At 43.1% G+C, this 24,459-nt stretch overlaps 1 protein-coding gene across 1 annotated transcript in view; it reads left to right on the top strand.

Annotated features, from left to right (window-relative positions):
• Positions 1-24,459, top strand: part of RBBP4 (RB binding protein 4, chromatin remodeling factor) — a 30,173-nt gene that overhangs the window by 2,994 nt on the left and 2,720 nt on the right. Inside the window, exons 3-11 of the mRNA XM_073007549.1 lie at positions 3,856-4,001; positions 13,629-13,802; positions 14,145-14,260; positions 14,378-14,538; positions 14,643-14,769; positions 14,900-14,977; positions 17,772-17,848; positions 17,964-18,021; positions 18,113-18,223. Coding sequence (XP_072863650.1) covers positions 3,856-4,001; positions 13,629-13,802; positions 14,145-14,260; positions 14,378-14,538; positions 14,643-14,769; positions 14,900-14,977; positions 17,772-17,848; positions 17,964-18,021; positions 18,113-18,223 — 1,048 coding nt within the window. The remainder of the gene's footprint in view (positions 1-3,855; positions 4,002-13,628; positions 13,803-14,144; positions 14,261-14,377; positions 14,539-14,642; positions 14,770-14,899; positions 14,978-17,771; positions 17,849-17,963; positions 18,022-18,112; positions 18,224-24,459) is intronic.

Genomic DNA, 24,459 nt, shown 5'->3' with positions numbered 1-24,459 from the left:
GTTGGAGTAAAACTCATTTGTTTGTTTTTTTGAGACAGAGTCTCACTGTGTTGCCCAGGCCGCGATCTCCGCTCACTGCCAGCTCCGCCTCCCGGGTTCATGCCATTCTCCTGCCTCAACCTCCCAAGTAGCTGGGACTACAGGCGCCCGCCACTATGCCCCGCTAATTTTATGTATTTTTAGTAGAGATGGGGTTTCACCGTGTTAGCCAGGATGGTCTCGATCTCCTGACCTCGTGATCCACCCACCTCGGCCTCCTAAAGTGCTGGGATTACAGGTGTGAGCCACTGTGCCCAGCCTAGAAGCTTCTTTATCACATTCAATTGATCATCAGAATTGCTTGGGGAATTCAGGATAATTGGAATCATTTCTGTCAAGAGTTTTCAGTGGTAATTCAAACCATTTAAGAGCTTGTGAGCTGGGCATGGTGGCTCACACGTGTAATCCCAGCACTTTGGGAGGCTGAGGCAGGCAGATTGCTTTAGGCCAAGAGTTCAAGACTAGCCTGGGCAACGTGGTGAAAATCCCGTCTCTACTAAAATTACAAATATGCGGGCATGGTAGTGCGTACCTGTAGTCCCAGCTCCTCGGCGGGGGCTGAGGCAGGAGGATCACCTGAGCCTTGGGAGGTCAAGGCTGCATTGAGCTATGATCCTACTACTGCACTCCAGCCTGAGCTACGGAGTGCCACCCTGTCTCAAAGACCTTGTGGCAGAGTACTTAATGAGAAATGTACTTGAATGGCGATTCCAGATTTACTATAGTCATATGCTAAATTGTGCTTATTGGACTAGTGGATCACAAATATTGGCCACCCCATACCTACTAAACATTCTAGAACCACTACTCTTCAGAAACTTCCCAAGTAATAGAATGACTAGCTAAGTTTCGAAAGCAAGAATTAAAGACTTAATTCCCCAAAGCTGAAATCTGTGCTGTCATCTTAGTAGTTTTCTGCATTAGCAAATCTATATAAATAATGTGAGAATTGGTTTGTTGTTGTTGTTTTGACACAAAGGACGGAGTTTCACTCTTGTTACCCATACTGTAGTGGAGTGGCACAATCTCAGATCACTGCAACCTCCGCCTCCCGGGTTCAAGCGATTCTCCTCCCCCAGTCTCCCAAGTAGCTGGGATTACAGGCACCCGCCACCATGCCCAGCTAATTTTTTGTATTTTTAGTAGAGGGAGTTTCACCATGTTGTCCAGGCTGGTCTCAAATTCCTGACCTCGGGTGACCCACCTGCCTCAGCCTCCCAGAGTGCTGTGATTACAGGCGTGAGCCACTGCACCTGGCCAAAAGTTGTTTTGGGACAGGATCTTGCTCTGTTGCGCAGACTGGGTTGCAGTGGCACAATCAGAGTTCCCTGCAGCCTTGACCTTCTGGGCCAGGGGATCCATCTGCCTCAGCCTCTGGAATAGTTGAGACTACAGGCACACGCTACCACGCCTAGCTAATTTTTGAAAATTTTTTTTTGCTATGTTGCCCAGACTGTTCTTTAACTTCTGGGCTCTAGTGATCCTCCCACTTTGGCCTCCCAAAGTGCTGGGATTACAGGCATGAGCCACCTTGGCCTTGTTGTTTTTTAAGATAAGGATTGCTTACAAGCAAGCAGCTCTGATGCAGTGTTTACTTTTGTGTGTGTTCTTTTTCTGGTGTTTATTCATATCCATTTCCCCCTTTTAAAAAAAGAAAAACCACAATTGTTCTGTAACACTGTCTTCTTCATTCTTTTTCTGGTTCTTTGTCTAACCGTCTACATACAGGTAATTACAATTTTCTGTTCATATCCCTTTTCATTTCTCTTTTTTCAGTGTAAGGTAGATGCTCTCAAAGCTTTGCCTGTGACATCTGTGCAGAAGAATTCCTATTGATATCTTTAGACCTAATTTCTCTGGAGCTTTTCTTGATTTTTCTTCTGCCTGCCGGTGTCTTCCCTAGTATATCTTACTGGCTTCCTCAGTTTGACATGTTGTAAATGGAATTATTCCTTCTGTGAAGGCCTTACCCCAATTTTCTCTCCTACTGTTCCTGTTTCTTTTCATCATAATTGGCTTTGGTTTGACATTTTCCCTTTCTCCATTTTATAGGCAGTCAATTTATAAACCCCAATGAATTCTGCTTGTGTAGGATCTTTCCCATTTAGACCAGGGGTTCTCAAAATTTTATATGCATTGTAATCAGCTGGAGGTATTGTGAGATAGATAGTTGTGCCCCACTTTCTAGAGTTGCTGATTCAATGGGTCTGGAGTAGATGTGAGAATTTGCGTTTTAACAAGTTCCCAGATGATGTGGATGCCCTTGACCCAGTATGGAGTCCAGAATGCCTTAAGACGGCATTCAGGACACTAAATAAAGTCCATTTTAATCGGCCTTCTCTCCCACTGTGCTCTCCCGTATCAGAAGTCAGATTTGGACTTCAGCATACTTCTGTTACTTAGTAGCTGTATGATCTTAGGCACGTTGTTTAATTTTCTTCCTTTCCTTTTCATTCTTTTCTTTCTTTGGTTTTTTGTTTTTGTTTTTTTTGTTTTTTTGAGACAGGAGGCAGTCTTTCTCTGTCACCCAGGCTGGAGTGCAGTGGCACGATCTCTGCTCACTGCAGCCTCCACCTTTCAGGTTCAAGCAATTCTTGTGCCTCAGCCTCCCGAGTAGCTGGGATTAGCCGGCTGCCGATTGTTTGTTTTTTGTTTTGTTTTGTTTTTTGACACAGAGTCTCGCTCTTTTGCCCAGGCTGGAGTACAGTGGCGCCATCTTGGCTCGCTACAACCTCTAACTCCTAGGTTCAAGCAGTTCTCCTGTCCCACCCTCCCTAGTAGCTGGGACTATAGTCACCGCCACTACACCCAGCTAATTTAGTAGTATTTTAGTAACGATTCTCTTGCCTCATCCTCCTGAGTAGCTGGGATTACAGGCACCTGCCACCACGCCTAGCTAAATTTTGTATTTAGTAGAGACGGGATTTCGCCATATTGGTCAGGCTGGTCTCGAACTCCTGACCTCAGGTGATCCACCTTCTTCGGCCTCCCAAAGTGCTGGGATTACAGGCGTGAGCCGCCGTGCCTAACCCAGCCGCAGGTTTTTTGAGGTCGGGAATTGTGTCTTAATCTTCTTTGTACTTACATTACGTTTGGAGCCATGTGTCCATTGATTAGGCAGTTAGTAAATATTTGGTAAATTGGTTTACTTAATGTTATTTCCTCTTCTTTCCCTTTTTTCATTTTTTTCTTTTCAATTTCTTTGCACCCTTTCCCCTTCTTTTCAATGAAAATTTTAGTAAGCAAAATTATTAGCATACCCAACAATGGTTTGCTTTCCCTCCAACCTGTTGGTAGTGAGTGAGTAGTTAATTCCCATTTTGTTCCATTAAACGTTTTACTTTTTCTCCAGAGTAATTAAGTAGAAAATGTGGCTCTTGGCCAGGCACGATGGCTCTTGCCTGTTATTGCTGCACGTTGGGAGGCTGAGGTGGGTGGAAAATTTGAGGCCAGGAGTTTGAGACCAGCCTGGCCAACATGGTGAAATCCCGTGTCTACTAAAAATACAAAAATTAGCCAGGCATGGTGGCGGGTTCCTGTAGTCCCGGCTACTAGGGAGACTGAGGTGTGAGAATCACTTGAACCCGAGAGCCAGAGGTTGAAGTGAGCCAAGATCTCACCACTGCATTCCAGCTTGGGCGAAAGAGTGAGACTATTTATTTAAAAAAAGAGAGAGAGAGAGAAGAAAAGACTCTTAATGACTTTTTCCCTCTCTTAAAACCTGATTGTAGTAGTGACTTTTACGTACACGTATATTGTTGACCTCGGTCTCCTGATGTTACTAATTTGAATAGTGACCATATGTTGCCGTTACAGACCAGAAGGGAAAGATTTCAGCATTCATCGACTTGTCCTGGGGACACACACATCGGATGAACAAAACCATCTTGTTATAGCCAGTGTGCAGCTCCCTAATGATGATGCTCAGTTTGATGCGTCACACTACGACAGTGAGAAAGGAGGTAGGAATCTTAAACGTGAAAGAAGTAAAGATGTGTGGGTCATAATCTTTTTATGTTTTTGAATTATAAAAGTTATATCCAGTTTGATAAACTGTGACTTTAGAAACAATATTTAAGCTTGAGGAAAGCCTGAGTTTGCAATGGCAGATACTTATATTAGAGTTGTAGATATCAGAAGAAATATTTAACACATCCTTGGTTCTGTACCTTCACAATAAACTTTTCTCAGCTAGTGCTGGCGGGGAGGGTTTCTGCAATTGAAAGAAGCAGAAATATACTATATATTATTGCTGTACATTCTTGATTTATTTTTTATTTTGTTCAGAATCTCGCTCTGTTGCCTAGGTTGGAGTGTAGTGGTGTGATCTTCACTCACTGCAACCTCTGCCTCCCAGGTTCAAGCGATTCTCTTGCCTCATCCTCCTGAGTAGCTGGGATTACAGGCACCTGCCACCACTCCTAGCTAGTTTTTGTATTTTTAGTAAAGACCGGGTTTCACCAAGTTGGCCAGGCTGCTCTTGAACTCCTGACCTCATGTGATCCACCCACCTCAGCCTCCCAGAGTGCTGGAATTACAGACTTGAGTTACCACGCCCGTCCATATTGCTGTACATTCTTAAGATGGGAGATAACTACCCCTAAGGAGGTGAAAATTGGTTTGTGTGTGTGAGTAGGTGTAAATAATCTTACTGGTTGATTGTCTAATGCACAGATATGCACAGAGTACATAGGATATCTATGGTATTAAAATTTCATGGGACTGGTGGGGAAGGGGTAGTTCTTAAAAGATTTCTTAGAGGAGTAGTAGTGAAAAAAAAGGTTGAGAAACACTAACTTAAATTACCCTTTCTAGTTTTAAAGTGGTAGAAATGACTTAACCATGGCACTCCCTATATGTATAGAAACTAAGTTCCAATGAGTTGTTTCATTATATCCTATTTTTAGGCCATAACCTAAGGGTTTAACTGATCATGACATGCTTACTCTTTCCCTTTTTTTTTTTTTTTTTTTTTTGGAGATGGAGTCTTGCTCTGCCGCCCAGGCTGGAATGCAGTGGTGCGATCTTGGCTCACTGCGACCTCCGCCTCCCAGTTTCAAGCGAGTCTCCTGCCTCAGCCTCCTAAATAGCTGGGACTACAGGCATGCACCGCCATCCCTGGCTAATTTTTATATTTTTAGTAGAGACAAGGTTTCATCATGTTGGTCAGGCTGGTCTTGAACTCCTGACCTCAAATGATCCTCCTGCCTTTTGTTCTTGCTGTTACTTAGGCACAAATACTCTAATTGGTAGTGTGATAAATTGTAAAACTACATATATGTGTGTGTATATATATATTGTGTTTGTGTGTAAAATTATATAATTATATATATAATTTGATAAAATATACGTATGTTTTATATATTTTATAATTTTGTAATATATGTATAATTATATATATAATTTTACACATAATGTAAAAAACACACCCCTTCTCCCATATAATAAACCTTTCCCCAGCCAGGTGCAGTGACTCACGCCTGTAATCCCAGCACTTTGGAAGGCTGAGACCGGTGGATCACTTGAGGTCAGAACTTCGAGACCAGCCTGGCCCAACATAGTGAAACCCTGTCTCTACTAAAAATAAAAAATTAGCCACACGTGGTGGCACGCACCTGTAAGAACCCACCTACTCAGAAGGCTGAGACAAGATGGCATCACTTGAACTCAGGAGGCAGAGATAGCAGTGAGCCAAGATCTCACTAATTGCACTCCAGCCTGGGCCAAAAAAAAGGGGAAACTCCATCTCAAAAAACAAAACAAAAACCTTTCCCCTGGATATCACTTGATGTATTGTGATGTATTGTTTTCTAAAGGATTTATCCTGTGTATTGGATCACTCATTAAACAAATATGTTGAGTAGTTTTGTATGCCAGGTATAGAATATGCAATATAGGTTCAGAATTTGCTTTTGTGGCCTAATACAAGCAATTATATATAATATAAGGTCACCTACCTCCTTTCGATGGCTATGTAGTAGACCATAATGATTCCTTATTGATTGACATTTAGATGGTTTCTAATTTTTTGACTTCAAAAGCATAGTTTTGCTATAGAAATACTCTCTAAGTAGAATGTTGTATCAAAGGGCAGGACCATTTTTGAATATAATTGATACTGCTAAATTGCACTCCAAAAAAAGATTTGAAGTCCCACAACAGCATATGTATTTATGTCTGTTTCTCCATGCCCTTGCCAACACTGAACTCAATAGAACTCATTCTCAGTTTACATTGCTTTTTTTATTTGTGATGTTGAGCTTACTTCATATTTTCCTTGAGCTGCTTATTTATGTTTTTTGCCCATATTTCCTTTTGAGTATCTCTTCATATAAGGTAAATTACACCCTCTCCACCCAATAAATAGGTGCAGATCATTTTCTAGTTTAACTTAAAATCTTTAGTCCTGTTATTGATTAGAAGCTGTAAGTTGCTTTTTTAATGGGGCCTTGCTCTGTCATCCAGGCTGGAGTGTGCTGGCATGATCTTAGCTGACTGCAGCCTCCTTATGGGCTCAAACGATCCTCCCACCTATGCTTCCCAAGTAGCTCTGGCTATAGACGTACACCACCATACCTGGATGGATTTTATTTATTTATTTATTTTTGAGTCGGAGTCTGGCTCTGCCGCCCAGGCTGTAGTGCAGTGGCGCAATCTCTGCTCACTGTGGCCACCACCACCCAGGTTCAAGCTATTCTCCTGCCTCAGCCTCCCAAGTAGCTGGAATTACAGGCACCCGCCACTACATCCAGATAATTTAATTTTTTTTTAAGAAATGGCGTGTCACTATGTTGCTCAGGCTGATCTTGAACTCTGGCCTCAATCTTTCCACCTCAGACCTCCCCATTCAATGATTTCGAAAAGTATGTATTCATCTGTTGTTGTCTTCTGGGACTTTTATGTTTGGGCCATTAAAACTTATTGTTCTGGTGTTTGGTATGGAATCAGAATCCAGCCTTTTTTTCCTAAATGATTGAGTTTTTGTTGTTATTTTGAGGCGGAGTCTTGCTTCGTCACTCAGGCTGGAGTGCAGTCGCATGGTCTCGGCTCACTGCAGCCTCTGCTTCCTGGGCTCAAGCAATCCTCCTGCCTCAGCATCCTGAGTAGCTGGGATTGCAGGCATGCGCCACCATGCCCAGCCGATTTCCATTGTATTTTTTGTGGAGGAGTGGGTCTCACCACATTGCCCAGGCTAGTCTGAAAACTCCTGGGCTCGTGCAGTTCACCCACTTTGGCCTCCCGAAGTTCTGGGCTTATAGGCCTGAGCCACTATACTTAGCCAAAAAAATTTTTTGTATTCAGTCAACCATTAATGGACACTTGGGTTGATTCCGTATCTTTGCTATTGTGTATAATGCTACAGTGAACATAACAAGTGCATGTGTCTTTTTGGTAAAACTATTTCTTTTCTTTTGGGTATATACCCAGTAATGGGATTGCTGGGTTGAATGGTAGTTCTATTTTTAGTTCTTTGTGGGTTTTTTTGTGTTTTTTTTTGTTTTTGAGACGGAGTTTCACTCTTGTTGCTGGAGTAAAGTAAGTGCCGTGATCTCGGCTCACTGCAGTCTCCGCCTCCGAAGTTCAAGCAGTTCTTCTGCCTCAGCTCCCCGAGTATCTGGGATTATAGGCATGCCCCACCACACCCGGCTAATTTTGTATTTTTAGTAGAGACGGGGTTTCTCCATATTGGTCGGGCTGGTCTCAAACTCCCAACCTCAGGTGGTCCACCTGCGTCAGCCTCCCAAAGTGCTGGGATTATAGGCGTGAGCCACCATGCCTGGCCCTATTTTTAGTTCTTTGAGAAATCTCCACAGACTGCTTTTCACAGTTGCTGAACTAATTTGCATTCCCACCAGTAGTGTCTAAGTGTTCCCTTTTCTCTGCAGCCTCACCATGTTGTTTTTTGACTTTTTAATAGCCATTCTGACTGGTGTGAGAGGCATCTATCTCTCTGTTTTGATTTGCATTTCTCTGATGATTGGTGATGTTGATCTTTTTGTCCACATTCATTGTCCACTTATATGTCTTCTTTTGAGAAGTGTCTGTTCATGTCCTTTGCCCACTTTTTATCTTTCTTTCTTTTTTTTTTTTTTGAGACAGTCTCACTCTGTCGCCCAGGCGGGAGTGCAGTGTGGCGATCTTGGCTCACGGCAACCTCTGCCACCTGGGTTCAAGCGATTCTCCTGCCTCATCCTCCTGAGTAGCTGGGATTACAGGCGTGCACCACTGTGCCGGGCTTATTTTGTATTTTTTGTAGGGATGGGGTTTCACTATATTGGCCAGGTTGGTGTCAAACTCCTGACCTCATGATCCACCTGCGTCAGCCTCCCAGAGTGCTGGGATTATAGGCGTGAGCCACCATGCCCAGCCTAGTTTTGTTTTTTAAGAAACTGGTATCTCGCCCAGGCGCAGTGGCTGGCATCTGTAATTCCAGCACTTTGGGAGGCTGAGGCATGTGGATCACGAGGTCAGGAGTTCAAGGCAAGCCTGGCCAACATGGTAAAACCCCATCTCTACTAAAAATACAAAAAATTAGCTGGACGTGGTGGTACGTGCCTGTAGTCCCAGCTACTTGGAAGGTTGAGGCAGTAGAATGGCTTGAACCCGGGAGGCGGAGGTTGCAGTGAGCCGAGATTGCGCTACTACTGCACTCCAGCCTGATTAATGAGCAAGACTCCTTTTCAGAAAAAATAAAAATAAGTAAGTGATGTCTCTGGTCTTTAGTCCAAGTTTATAATAAATTATTGTATATTTTACTGAAGCTGGTATTCTTAGTTGTAAGGTTCATGGGCTCAAAAAGTGGCTCAATGGTAAAATTCATATGGTAGTTACCTTGTTTGAGGACATAGTATTGACTGGGAAGACACCGTTCGTACCTTCTGGGATGATGGGAATGTTTTATATTTTGACCTGGTGTGTACATATGTAAAAATTCATCAAACTACAACAACTTGTGCACCTTTACTATATCATGTTATACCTCATGTTTGTTTTAATATTATTTATATGGAGAGAAGCCAGCAAAATAGGAAGGCAAGTTGATACCTCAGCCTTTCTTTTCTACTTCAGATTGGCCTTTTCACATACCAGTTTCAACACCTATTTATTTATATTACTATATGTGTATTTTTTCAGACAGAGGTCTCGCTCAGTTGCCCAGGCTGGAATGCAGTGGTGTGATCACAGCTTACTGCATTCTCAGCCTCCCAAGCAGTTAGGATTATAGTCACGTGCCACCGCAGTCAGCCCCTGAAATGTTTTTTTAAATGCAATTTACATTTCTTTTTCTAATCCTGTCAATTTTTTTTAATTTACTTTTTTTTTCTTTTTTTTTTTGAGATGGAGTCTAGCTCTGTTGCTCAGGCTGGAGTGCAGTGGCGCAATCTCGGCTAACTGCAAGCTGCACCTCCCGGGTTCACGCCATTCTCCTGCCTCAACTTCCTGAGTAGCTGGGACTACAGGTGCCTGCCACCATGCCCAGCTAATTGTTTTTGTATTTTTAGTAGAGATGGGGTTTCACTGGATAGTCTTGATCTGAACCGTGTCAAATTTAACATTGAGGGGTGTATGCAACTTTGGTAATGTAATAAGTTCTGATAACCCAGTAACATTGGACCAGCTCAATTTTCAATTTTGAATACACTAAGTTCTTACTACTGTAGTTTTGTTTATGGTGAAGGAGGCCTATGTTTAATAAATGCCCAATACTGAAATAACCAACGTTATGTAGTGATTACCCCTTGCTTCATGGGCTCTGTGCCAGCTGTGGCTTCTCCTTTGTTATTGGTGCCTCTTTTCTGGCAGCTATCGGGTTTTTGTTTTGTTTTGTTTTGTTTTTTCTGAGACAGAGTTTCTCTGTCACCCAAACTGTAGCGTAGTAGCGCAATCTTGGCTCACCGCAACCTCTGCCTCCTGAGTTCAAGCGATTCTCCTGCCTCAGCCTCCAGAGCAGCTGGGACTATAGGCACGTGCCACCACGCCCAGCTAATTTTTGTATTTTTGGTAGAGATGGGGTTTTGCCATATTGGCCATGCTGGTCTCGAACTCCTGACCTCGTGATCCACCCATCTCGGCCTCCCAAAGTGCTGGGATTACAGATGTGAGCCACTATGCCCAGCCACTTTTTTGGGGGGGGTGTCATTGGAGATATGAAGAGGATTCAGTTCCAAATCACTGCAGTAAAGCAAATATATAAAGCAAACCACACAGATTTTTTTTTTTTTTTTTTTTTTTTTTTTTTTTTGAGACGGAGTCTGGCTCTGTCGCCCAGGCTGGAGTGCAGTGGCCGGATCTCAGCTCACTGCAAGCTCCGCCTCCCGAGTTCATGCCATTCTCCTGCCTCAACCTCCCAAGTAGCTGGGACTACAGGCGCCCACCACCTCGCCCGGCTAGTTTTTTTGTAGTTTTAGTAGAGACGGGGTTTCACCGTGTTAGCCAGGATGGTCTCGATCTTCTGACCTCGTGATCCGCCCGTCTCGGCCTCCCAAAGTGCTGGGATTACAGGCTTGAGCCACCACGCCCGGCCATAAACCACACAGATTTTTTGTATGTTTACATTTTACTGTAGTCTCCTAAGCGTGCAATAGCATTATGCCTAAAAAACAATGTACATACCTTAATTTGGAAATACTTCATTGCTAAAAAAAAAAATGCTGACCCAGAGGCACCAACTGAACACATGTTGGGAAAATGGCACTAATAGACTTACTCAATACAGGGTTGCTGTAACCTTCAATTGGGGAAAAAACATCTGTGATGCACAATAAAACGAGCTGTGCCTGTACTTAGACTGAAGTTTCTTGAGATACATACCATATATGCCTTGTTTTTTCATAGATTGTAGATGCTTGTGGGCTGGAGTTATGGGAAAAATTAGTTTAATGTGGGATTTTTTTTCTCCTTTAGAATCTATCTTGAATTTTTATTTTTAGATTTTTAGTTTGTGTGAAACGTTTGCTTTTCAAAAGTTATTTTGAAGTTGAAAGTTATCTAATATGCCAGCCATACCACCCATGTATGTCTTTGCTTTCTGAAAAGATGTTTGTCCTTCAAAGAATAACACTAGGCCCGGCCCAGTGGCTCTCTCCTGTAATCCCAGCACTTTGGGAGAATGAAGCGGGTAGATTATCTGAGGTCAAGAGTTTAAGACCAGTTTGGCCACCATGATGAAACCCCATCTCTACTAAAAATATAAAAATTACCTGGGCGTGGTGGCACATGGCGGCAGTCCCAGCTACTCGGGGGACTGAGGCAGGAGAATCGCTTGAACCCAGGAGGCAGAGGTTGCAGTGAGCCGAGATTGCGCCACTGCACTCCAGTCTGGATGACAGAGCAAGACCCTGTCTTTTTAAAAAAAAAAAAAAAAAAAGAATAGCACTGCATAGCAATGCGATTGACAGAATATTTTTATTTATTTTTAAGTTACTCTCACAACTTCTTTGCTTTGTGGATAAGGTATTTGAGGCTCAGAAACTGAAGGCCTTCCCTGGATCACCAAACTAAGTAAGTGACAGAGCCACTTAGGGGCCTGGGTCTGACTCTTACTTTGGAACTTTTGCAACCATATCATGCTGCCTTCTATTACTCTTTGATCATTAACTACCTTTGTTTATATATTGCTTTGCCAGGATTTACATAATCACACATTATATTGTTATACATATTATAATGGTACTTGAGAGAGCTCTCTAAGTGCATATAGTAGTCATGTGTGAATAAAAAATGTTTTCATCTAGTTGTTGCCTACCTGGTTTATTTCAACCAGGGACTTTGGTTGGCATGTGTAAGTGGGTGTAGCAAAATGGAACTGGCTGCTGTGGCTCTGTTTTTCCTCACTGAAATAAAAGAAACACTGTAAGGAGAAGATAAACGGCATGGTGGTATTTCAGAACATTCATCCCAAACTAGAGCTTTAGACAAGCGATGCAAGAAGAGCACTTTAGTGTTTAGCACACTGTGTACTTAATATTCATTATAGTAGTAGCATTGGTTTTATTTATTCGGCATACTTATTTGTACTTTGAAATTTGAAAACTTTATTAAGATCTGTTTTTGAAGTATGTGGGCAAAGGATAACCCAGGTGCCGAGACAAGTGACTGAAGGCACAAGCTGTTTCAGTATAATAACAAAAATAGTTAAAATAAAGAATAGTTATAATACAAAGTAGATATAGAGATGATCTTGGACATTATCAGTCATTGATATAATCATTATTAATCATCAACTTTTAATATTACTCCTTATTGTATTACTAATATAACCAAGGAATAACTGGTGGGTATAGGGTCAGGTGCTGAAGGGACATTTTGAGAAGCGAGCTAGAAGGCAAGAGGTGAGCCCTCTGTCAGGCCCGCATAAGGGCCGCTTGAGGGCTCCTTGGTCAAGCGGTAACGCCAGTGCCTGGGAAGGCTCCCATTACTTAGCAGACCGTGAAAGGGAGCCTCCCTTTCCTTGGAGGAGTCAGGGAACACTCTGCTCCACCAGCTTCTTGTGGGAGGCTGGATATTATCCAGGCCTGCCTGCAGTCATCCAGAGGCCTAAACCCCTCCCTGTAGTGCTATGCTTCAGTGGTCACGCTCCTTGTCCACTTTCATGTTCCTCCCTTACTCCTGATTCCTCTTAGAGGTTCTTAGAAAATAGCAGTAGAAGAAATAGTGAAAGTCTTAAAAGTCTGATCTTTCTGATAAGTGCATAGAAGGAAACGCTGAGGTATGCTGCCTTCCCTCGGATTCAGCTACCTAAAAGTGAAGGGTCCCCTGTCCCATGATAACGTGACTTGCTTGACCTTATCAATCACTTGGACGACTCACCCTTCTTACCCTGCCCCCTTGTCTTGTATGCAATAAATTATCAGCGCACTTAGCCATTCGGGGCCACTACCGATCTCCAGGTCTTGGTGGTGGTGGTTCTCCAGGCCCAACTGTTTTCTCTTTATCTTTTGTCTTGTGTCTTTATTTCTTACAATCTCGTCTCCGCACACGGGGAGAATACCCGCTAAGCCCTGTAGGGCTGGACCCTACATCAGTAGAATTCTAGTTTTCCTTAATTTCAGACAGTAATATAATACAACCATCTCTCAGAATCCGTGGGGAATTGTTTCCAAGACCACCTTCAGATACCAAAATTCACAGATGCTGAAGTTTCTGATACGGCATGGCATAATGTTTGCACATAACCTATGCAGATCTTCTCATATACTTTAAAATGTCTCTAGATTACCTATAATACCGAATACAATGTAAATGTTATATAAATAGGCTATATTGTTCAGGGAATAATGATGAGGGGAAAATCTGTACGTGTTCAATACATGAATTGTTTTTCTGAATATTTTCACTTAATGATTAGTTGAATTCATGGATGAAGAACCCACTGATATGGAGGGCTGACTGTATTTCTTATTAGGTATTTAATTACCTGGAATCACAGGGGTAGGAAAGCACTTTATAGTGCTAGCAAATGTATAGATTGTATCTAGTATTATGCCAGTTTGTTCCTAAGGAAAAAAAATCCTTGCTTGTTTTTTTATACTCCGGGTACCCTAGAGTAGCTCTTGTTTTGACCTCATTTGCAATTAATTTATTTACAGAATTTGGAGGTTTTGGTTCAGTTAGTGGAAAAATTGAAATAGAAATCAAGATCAATCATGAAGGAGAAGTAAACAGGGCCCGTTATATGCCCCAGAACCCTTGTATCATCGCAACAAAGACTCCTTCCAGTGATGTTCTTGTCTTTGACTATACAAAACATCCTTCTAAACCAGGTACGTGCCCCTTTCTATTCAAATACAAATGAGTCACTATGGGAATACATGGTTCCACTCACTCTGAGTTTAATTGCATGTTACTCTGTGTAATTTTAACATCTTGTGATTTGTATTGATATGTGTATGTTTTTCTTCATTTTGCCTACATGAAAAAATAATGCCTTTTTACATAGAACAAAATACTGGTGCTGTTTAAGCATTATCTATTTGGTCATAATGGTTCTTATATCATTTATAAATGTTAAGAGCTTTTAGACATCTTGATTAAAATTCCATTATGCTCAGTAGGCCCAGAGAACCAGTGGACTGGGTAGTCTTGATGTGTCTGTCACTTTGCAGATCCTTCTGGAGAGTGCAACCCAGACTTGCGTCTCCGTGGACATCAAAAGGAAGGCTATGGGCTTTCTTGGAACCCAAATCTCAGTGGGCACTTACTTAGTGCTTCAGATGACCACGTGTGTATCCTTCCCATTTTGAAGCAAATCTGGGCTAGTTACCAGTTGGTTTCTTTTTTGGGGTGTGTGGGGAGGTGAGAATCTTCCTTTTATATAATGGTTAATTTTACATTTAAGACCATCTGCCTGTGGGACATCAGTGCCGTTCCAAAGGAGGGAAAAGTGGTGGATGCAAAGACCATCTTTACAGGGCATACGGCAGTAGTAGAAGATGTTTCCTGGCATCTGCTCCATGAGTCTCTGTTTGGGTCAGTTGCTGATGATCAGAAACTTATGATGTGAGTAGAATCCATTCAGGGTTTTTACTTAATATCTTGTCTAAGTTTTATGTTTAGTTACCATTTCAAGGTTTTTTTCCTTTTTTTTTTTTTTTCCACTGAAGTTGGGATACTCGTTCAAACAATACTTCCAAACCAAGCCACTCAGTCGATGCTCACACTGCTGAAGTGAACTGCCTTTCTTTCAATCCTTATAGTGAGTTCATTCTTGCCACAGGATCAGCTGACAAGGTCAGTTTCATTTATTTTAATAGAAAACAATTTAATTTCTCTAGCTTTTTTTGAATCGCAGAAATTTTACTTACAGTATTTTTTTTTTTCTTAAAAAATGAATTACTCTTGTTTTTCTTTTTGTACCTAGACTGTTGCCTTGTGGGATCTGAGAAATCTGAAACTTAAGTTGCATTCCTTTGAGTCACATAAGGATGAAATATTCCAGGTAAGAGAAACCAGTGCTACTAATTTTGTTTTTGTTATTTCTAAGAAAAACCTGGATGTATGAGTGGGCACACATGTGCTTTATGCTGTTACTAAAAATAGAAATCTATATTCCTATGCTACTTTCTGTGGGAATTGTTATTTCTTTGTTATCTCTATACTTTCTCAAACTGGTTGTTGACCACCTGCATTCTTCAGATATTAAGAAAACTAGGCCAGGTGTGATGATTCATACCTGTAATCCCAGCACTTTAGAAGGCTGAGATGGGTGGGTTACTTGAGGCCAGGAGTTTGAGACCCGCCTAGCCAACATGGCAAAACCCTGTCTTTATTTTTTAATAAAAATTTACAAAGAAAGGAAAACTAGTGCCTGATTATTTTTTCAGCCTTCTTTCTGACACTTAGTGATCTCTTCCCTTCTTCCAATATATTCTTTATTCTTCATTGCATACCACATATGTTGATTTCTCAATCCAAGCCTAAACCTCTGGCTCCATATTTTCTGCCTCATCAGTTTAAACCTATTTATGCCTAGTGTTCCATTATTGGAACAACTAATTTTTTGTGTTTTTAGTAGAGATGGGGTTTCACCATGTTGGCCAGTCTGGTCTCCATGATCCACCTGCCTCAGCCTCCCAAAGTGCTGGGATTACAGGCATAAGCTACCACGCCCAACCGAGCCCAGAATTTTATAGTGAGGGGGAGGGCTTGTTTAGAAATTACTATAATAAAAGATTTTGTCAAGTGTTATGAACCTGAGGGTGGTAAAGATTAATTCTGGTGTGTGAAGGTGGCATCTGAACTGGGCTTTAGGTGAACCATACTCCTACATACTTAGTCTCTTATTTTCTACTTTTCAGCCCGCCTTGGTGAACATTTTATCCTTACCCTATCTCTTTGCTTTGCTTGTGATGGTGTTCTGACTTATGTGTAACACAGAACTCATAGTAAATACTTAGGAACATAGTTATTGTATATGTCATCTGTACTTTAGTTCTTAGGTCAGAATTGGATTGCATTTGGGTAGAGGCCAGAATTAGCCAATAAGAATAGACAATAGGTAGGCTGGGTGCAATGGCTCATGCCTGTAATCCCAGCACTTTGGGAGGCCTAGGCAGGTGGATCACGAGGTCAGGAGTTCGAGACCACCCTGACCAACATGGTGAAATCTCGTCTCTACTAAAAATACAAAAATTAGCCAGGCGTGGTACTGTGCGCCTGTAATCCCAGCTACTCAGGAGGCTGAGGCAGGAGAATTGCTTGAACGTGGGAGGCAGAGATTGCTGGGAGCCAAGATCACCCCACAAGAATAGACAAGATTTGATGTTTCAAAAGATAAGATGATGCTGGGCACATGGTGCACAACTCCAGCTACGAAGGAGGTTGAGGCAGCAAGTTCCTTGAGCCCAAGAGTTCAAGTACAGCCTAGAAGCAACATAGTGAGGCCTCATCTTTTTTTTTTTTTTTTTTTGAGACAGAGTCTCGCTCCGTCGCCCAGGCTGGAGTGCAGTGGCTGGATCTCGGCTCACTGCAAGCTCCGCCTCCCGGGTTCACGCCATTCTCCTGCCTCAGCCTCCCGACTAGCTGGGACTACAGGCGCCCGCCACCTCGCCCGGCTAGTTTTTTGTATTTTTTAGTAGAGATGGGGTTTCACCGTGTTAGCCAGGATGGTCTCGATCTCCTGACCTCGTGATCCACCCTTCTCGGCCTCCCAAAGTGCTAGGATTACAGGCTTGAGCCACCGCGCCCGGCCCTTTATTGTTTTTTGTTTTGTTTTGTTTTGTTTTTTGAGACAGAGTCTCGCCCTGTCGCCCAGGCTGGAGTGCTGTGGCGGGATCTCAGCTCACTGCAAGCTCCGCCTCCCTGGTTTACGCCATTCTCCTGCCTCAGCCTCCCGAGTAGCTGGGACTACAGGCACCTGCCACCTCGCCTGGCTAGCTTTTTTTTAGCCAGGATGGTCTCGAACTCCTGACCTCGTGATCCGCCCGTCTCGGCCTCCCAAAGTGCTGGGATTACAGGCTTGAGCCACCGCGCCCGGCCCATCTCTTTTTTTGATACCAGCCTAACCCCATCTCTACACAGATACAAAAATTAGCCGGCTGTAGTGGCAGGCACCTGTAATCGCAGCTACCTGGGAGGCTGAGGTGGGAGAGTCAGTTGAACCTGGGAGGTGGAGGTTGCATTGAGCCAAGATCCTGCCATTGTACTCCAGCCTGGGTGACAGAGCAAGACTTCATCTCAAAAAAAAAGTGTGCAAGGGGGTGGTGTGGGAATGGAACAAAAGCTTATATCCTGGGTCTTGTAATGTCTAGTAATGGGTTGTTATCGTAAAAGAAATTTTTTTTTTTTTTTTTTTTGAGACAGAGTCTCTGTCACCCAGGCTGGAGTGCAGTGGCACGATCTCAGCTCACTACAACCTCTGCCTCCTGGGTTCAAGCGATCCTCCTGCCTCAGCTTCCCAAGTAGCTTGGGATTATGGGCGCCCACCACCACACCTAGCTAATTTTTGTATTTTTAGTAGAGACAGGGTTTCACCATGTTGGTCAGGCTGGTCTCGAACTCCTCACCTCATGTGATCCACCTGCCTCCCAAAGTGCTGGGATTACAGACATGAGCCACCACTCCTGCCCGTAAAAGAAATTCTTTAGCTTTTAATTTTAACTGTAGCATCTATAATACTTTGACTTCCTCTTCCCTTTTGTTTGCAGAATTTTTAAATTGTTAAATATTTTATGAATTTTTTCCCTTTATTTTCTAATTCATGGCTTTGCTGTTTTCTTCATTCCTATGTGTAGGTTCAGTGGTCACCTCACAATGAGACTATTTTGGCTTCCAGTGGTACTGATCGCAGACTGAATGTCTGGGATTTAAGGTAATTCTTGTGTTCATTCCTCTGTCTGCGTACGTATTTCCTTTATTTACACTTTGCAAAGGTAGTCACTAGGGGTAAATCTATTTTAACTTTTAAAATTATGCTTTTGTATTAGTAAAATTGGAGAGGAACAATCCCCAGAAGATGCAGAAGACGGGCCACCAGAGTTGTTGGTATGTTAAAAGCATTGGACAGTACTGAAGTAGTCTGTAATTTAATGTCCTCTATTTGCATTTCACATCTTTGTTTTCTTCCCTCTTTCAGTTTATTCATGGTGGTCACACTGCCAAGATATCTGATTTCTCCTGGAATCCCAATGAACCTTGGGTGATTTGTTCTGTATCAGAAGACAATATCATGCAAGTGTGGCAAATGGTAAGGGTTCGGTCATTTTTTTGGGGGAGGTGAGATAAATAAGACACAGAATCAATTTACATTTATATATTTTATGATTACGGCTACCATCTCTGTTCATTTTACTCCCAGGTGTGATTTTAAGATTTGTCTATACATTATCATTTTCAGCTGCCTGTTCTTGACCATTTTAGTTATACTACTGGTATTTTAAACTCAGCTAAACAAAACAAAACTGACCCTCTCCCCCACTTCTCCTTTCCTCCTCCTTTTTTTTTTTTTTTGTATGGCTCCAACATTTTCCCAGCTAACCAGACTTGAAAACTCAAGAATTTTCCATGTCTGTTTACCTCTAGTTGTAGTTCACTTCCAGATTTCATACCATCTATCTGCGGTGTTTCTCCCATCTTTGCCTCATCATCTTAGAAGTACAAATTTACATACCCAAAGGAGGTGTATCACCTCACAACATCAAATACTGTTTCTCCATGAAACCTATCTAGATTTCAAAAATGTTCCCTGTCTCTACCTCAAAGAATGAAAGAATGTGAACACCCTCCTTAAATTTTATTTTCTTCTTCTTCTTTTTTTTTTTTTTTTTTGAGATGTTCTTTCACTTTTCCACCCAGGCTGGAGTACAGTGGTGCAGTCTCAGCTCACTGCAACTTCCATCTCCCAGTTTCAAGCGATTCTCCTGCCTCAGCCCTCTGAGTAGCTGGGACTACAGATGTGCACCACCATGCCCAGCTAATTTTTTTATTTTCAGTAGAGACAGGGTTTCACTGTGGTGGCCAGGTTGGTCTCGAACTCTTGACCTTATGATCTGCCTGCCTCGGCCTCCCAAAGTGCTGGGATTACAGGCGTGAGCCACCATGCCCAGCCTCTTAAATTTTCAAAGCACTTCAATTTAATAAAAATAACTGTGGTGTCTTATACATTAATAGTTAAAAAATAGTTATATTCGGCCGGGCGTGGTGAGTCATTCCTATAATCCTAGCACTTTGGGAGGCTGAGGCGGGTGGATCGTGATGTCAGGAGATCAAGACCATCCTGGCTAACATGGTGAAACCCTGTCTCTTCTAAAAATACAAAAAAAAAAAAAAAACTAGCCGGGCGTGGTGGCAGGTGCCTGTAGTCCCAGCTACTCAGGAGGCTGAGGCAGGAGAATGGCATGAACCCGGGAGGCAGAGCTTGCAGTGAGCCAAGATCGCACCACTGCACTCCAGCCTGGGCAACAGAGCGAAACTCCATCTCAATTTAAAAAAAAAAAAAAAAGTTATATTCTGGAGATGGTGGTTATGGTGAATACAGTGTAAGTGTGCTTAATGCCACTGAACTGTATACATAAAATGGCTAAGCTAATAAATTTTATGTTGTATGGAGTTTGCCAGAATTTGGAGGTGGAAGACAATTTCTTGCTCTGTTGTTCAGGCAGAGTGCAGTGGTGCGATTACAACTCACTGCAGCCTCCTATTCCCAGGCTCAAGATATCCTCCTACCTCAGCCTCCCTAGTAACTGGGACCACAGGTGTGCATTACCAGGCCTGGTTAATTTTTAAAATATTTTTGTACAGATGGGATTTGCCATGTTGGCCAGTCTGGTCATGAACTTGTGAGTTCAAGCGATTTGCCCACTTCCCAGAGTGCTGGGATTACAGGCTTGAGGCTGGCCCACTTTTTTTTTGTTTGTTTGTTTTTTAAGAATTACGTAGCTTGATGGTCATCTGGTAAATGAAAAGAATTCAGAAGAAAGTTTTGCTGTCTCTCAGACTAGATCTAGTACCAGGGAATAGTTTTTGACTCGTCATGAGGAGAGGGAGGATGTTTTCAACAGTACTTTCTTAAACTGCAATAGCACTATGTTTTCTTATTTTTTATTTTTTAAATTTTTTTTCCCTGAGCGGAGTCTCACTCCCTTGCCCAGGCTGGAGTGCAGTGGAGCGATCTCAGCTCATTGCAACCTCTGCCTCCCAGGTTCAAGCAGTTCTCCTGCCTCAGCCTGCTGAGTAGCTGGGATTACAGGTGTGCACCACTATGCCTGGCTAATTTTTTGTATTTAGTAGAGATGGGGATTTCACCATGTTGGTCAGGGTGGTCTTGAACTTCTGACCTCATGATCCACCCTCTTTGGCCTCCCAAAGTACTCGATTACAGGCATGAGTCACTGTGTCCAGCCTTTTTATTTTTGAGACAGTTTTGTTGTTTGTTTGTTGTTTGTTTTTGTTTTGTTTTGTTTTGTTTTGTTTTGTTTTGTTTTGTTTTTTTTTGAGACGGAGTCTTGCTCTGTCGCCCAGGCTGGAGTGCAGTGGCCGGATCTCAGCTCACTGCAAGCTCCGCCTCCCGGGTTTACGCCATTCTCCTACCTCAGCCTCCCGAGTAGCTGGGACTACAGGCGCCCGCCACCTCGCCCGGTTAGTTTTTTGTATTTTTTAGTAGAGACGGGGTTTCACCGTGTTAGCCAGGATGGTCTCGATCTCCTGACCTCGTGATCCGCCCGTCTCGGCCTCCCAAAGTGCTGGGATTACAGGCTTGAGCCACCGCGCCCGGCCTGTTTTGTTTTGTTTTGTTTTGAGACAGAGTCTCGCTCTGTCGCCCGGGCTGGAGTGCAGTGGCTGGATCTCAGCTCACTGCCAGCTCTGCCTCTCGGGTTTACACCATTCTCCTGCCTCAACCTCCCGAGTTGCTGGGACTATAGGCACCCGCCACCTCGCCCGGCTAGTTTTTTTGTATTTTTTAGTAGAGATGGGGTTTCACCGTGTTAGCCAGGATGGTCTCGATCTCCTGACCTCGTGATCCGCCCGTCTCGGCCTCCCAAAGTGCTGGGATTACAGGCTTGAGCCACCGCGCCTGGCCAGTTTTGTTGTTATCCAGCCTGGAGTGCAATGGTGCGATCTTGGCTCACTGCAACCTCTGCTTCCTGGGTTCAAGCGATTCTCCTGCCTCAGCCTCCTGAGTAACTGGGATTACAGGCATGCGCTACCACGCCTGGCTAATTTTTTTTTTTTTTTTTTTTTTTTAAGGAGAGATTGGGTTTCTCCATGTTGGTCAGACTGGACTTGAACTCCTGACCTCAGGTGATCCACCTGCCTCAGCCTCCCAAAGTGTTGGAATTACAGGCGTGAGCCACCACGCCTGACGCAATAGCACTATTGAAGACAGAAATAAAATAAGTTTGTGACCTGCCAGATTAACAGATTGATTGTACTACATCCATACTTTTTCTTTTACCTCCAAATACCGTCACAACATCCATACTTTGTAAAATATTACTTATCAAAAAGAAGTATGATTAGGGGCTGTGCTCAGTGGCTCACACCTGTAATGCAAATACGGAGGATCACTTGAGCCCAGAAGTTCTAGACTAGCCTGGGCAATATAAAGTGAGACCCTGTCTCTACCAAAACAGGCTTGGTGGCACGTGCCTGTGATCCCAGCTACTTGGGAGGCCGAGGCAGGAGGATACCTTGAATCCAGGGGATGGAGGCTGCTATGAGACATGGTGGCATGTGCCTTTAGTCCCTGCTCTTTGGGAGGCTGTGACAGAAGGATCCCTTGAGCCCAGGAGTTTGAGGCTGCAGTGAGCTGTGATCACACCACTGCACTCCAGCCTGGGTGACATAGTGAGACCCGGTGTCTAAGGGAAAAAAAGAAAGAAGTACAGTTAGGCTTATAAGATATTCATGACGTGCTGTTAAGTAGGGGAAGAGCAGACTGAAGAATAGCATAATGGTATTCTTCATATTGAAATTTTGTGTATCTAGTCTGTATTTAGAAAGCTGATTGCTGGCAGGTGTGGTGGCTCATGCCTGTAATACCAACACTTTGGGAGGCCGAGGTGGGCAGATCAGCTGAGGTCAGGAGTTCGAGACCAGCCTGGCCAACATAGTGAAACCCCGTCTCTACTAAAAAATAAATACAAAAATTAGCCAGGCATGCTGATGGGCGCCTGTAATCCCAGCTACTTGGGAGGCTGAGGCAGGAGACTTGCTTGAACCCAGGAGGCAGAGGTTTCGGTGAGCCAAGATGGCACCATAGCACTCCAACTTGGGCAACAAGAGCAAAACTCCGTCTCAAAAAAAAAGGTGTTTGCTAAAATGTGGTTGGTACTTTGTTCTTGGTTTCTTTATACTTTTCTGTATTGTAATTCTTTTACGAAAAAGATAGTAACTTGAGAACAAAAAATTCACCTCACTCTTTTTAATAAATCCCTTCAATATTAATGCAAAAACTTAATAACTGGGCATGGTGACATGTACCTGTAGTCCCAGCTCCTTGGGAGGCTGAAGTGGGAGGATGGCATGATCCCAGGAGGCAGAGATTGCTATGAGCTAAGATGGCACCGCTGCACTCCAGCCTGGGTGACAGAGCAAGACCCTGTCTCAAAAAAAAAAAAACAAAAAACTGAAGAGCTCAAGATTAAACTAGATCCCTGCAAGGCCATCACCTCCATTCCAGGTTGTTACTTTATTTGGTGATTTTAGCATTGTAATAGAGTAAGTAAGTATTGGTCTTTGTCCCAGTTCTTGGCACAGAGCTCCCCAAAAACACTTGGAGTTTGCAGAGTGCTAGAAGTATCTTTGTTGTTCCTGGTGATCCACTTTGGACCACACCTGAGTTTGTTCTACTGTGAGGTGACTTTAGTGGGGCTGCTAGATAGCCTCATAGTGACTTTAGTCAGAAAGGCCAGTTACTTGATTTGAGGGTTAAAACTTGTCAGCCCACTCACCAGCCTTGGGGTCGCAGGGCTAGAGATTGAACTCTGTAAAAACTCTTAATTTGATGTGCTTCCTGGTTGCTGAACAACTCGTTGACAGACTGGGAGGGTAGCATGCCCAGAGACTTCATGGAAACTCTGCAACCCCTCCCCACCTTGCCCTATGCATCTCTTCCATGTGGTTCCTCAGCTGCATCCTTTATTTAAAAAAAAAAAAAAAACAGTAATAGTAAAAAGCTTTCTTCGGTTCTGTGAGTCATTGCATCAAATTATCAGACCTGAGGAGGCAGTAGTGGGAACCCTAAAATTTGTAGTCAAGTGGGATAGAAGTGTGCAGGTAGCCTGGGACCAACGACTTGAAACTGACTTCTGAAGTAAGGACGGTCTCTCCAAAGCTAACTTCAGGTAGTGTCAGAATAGGATTGAGTCGTACACCCGGTTGGTGTCATGAGAAAAGGCACCCCACATTTGCCATTAGAAGTGGCATCAGAAAGGATCACACAATTGTATGTATTTTTTTTCTCTGGGGTCAGATCACAAGTTCTTTGAAGGTAAGACTGTCCCATCCTCTGTAGTACCTATCATAGTGATTTGTGCATAGTAGGTGCTAAGAGTAAATTTTGCTCCTGTGAAAGTGGTGCCTGTATTTTAAGATTATGCCATTGGACACAGGTATTCTGTCAAGCAGTAGAAGTAGAGTTTATTCTATACAAGAACAGGTTTTCTCTTAAATATATAAAGATATAAATATATAAAGACATCTTATTTTGGAAGTTTTAAGTGTGCAGTTCAGTCTTCAGTGTATTTACAGTTGTGCAGCCATCAACCACAGTCAATTTGAGAACATTTTCCTCATCTGAAAAAGAAACCCTGTACCCATCATTTCCTATTTTTCTAATTGAAGGGGTGACCTGCCCCTCCACACCTGTGGGCGTTTCTCGTTAGGTGGAACCAAGAGACTTGAGAAAAGAAATGAGACAAAGAGACAAAGTATAGGGAAAGAAAAAGTGGCCCAGGGGACCGTCGCTCAGCATACAGAGGACCCACGCTGGCACCGGTCTGAGTTCCCTCAGTATTTATTGATGTTTACCATCTTAGAAAAAGGGAAGTGGCAGGATAATAGGATCATTGGAGGGAGAAGGTCAGCAGTAAGACATATGAATAAAGATCTTTGTGACATGAATAAGTTTAAGGAAAAGTGCTGTGCCTTGATATGCATATGCAAACATCTCCATAAACCTTTTTAGTGCATAAAGAGCAGCATTGCCCCTTGCACATCCCACCTTCAGCCCCAAGGCAGTTTTCTCCTTTCTCAGTAAACAACATACAATTGGGTTTACCAAGATGTTCCATTGCCCAGGGACGGGCAAGAGACAGATGCTTTTCTCTATCTGAACTGCCAAGAGGCCTTCTTTCCTCTTATACTAGTCCTCTTCAGCACAGACCCTTCATGGGTGTCAGGCTGGGGGACGATCAGGTCTTTCCCTTCCCATGAGGCCATATTTCAGACTATCACATGGGGAAAAGCCTTGGATAATACCTA

This window comes from Chlorocebus sabaeus, chromosome 20 (genome assembly GCF_047675955.1).
Source record: "Chlorocebus sabaeus isolate Y175 chromosome 20, mChlSab1.0.hap1, whole genome shotgun sequence".
Classification (NCBI taxonomy): Eukaryota; Metazoa; Chordata; class Mammalia; order Primates; family Cercopithecidae; genus Chlorocebus; species Chlorocebus sabaeus.
The sequence above is the reverse complement of the archived record's forward strand: the minus strand, read 5'-3'. Positions and strand labels throughout refer to the sequence as shown.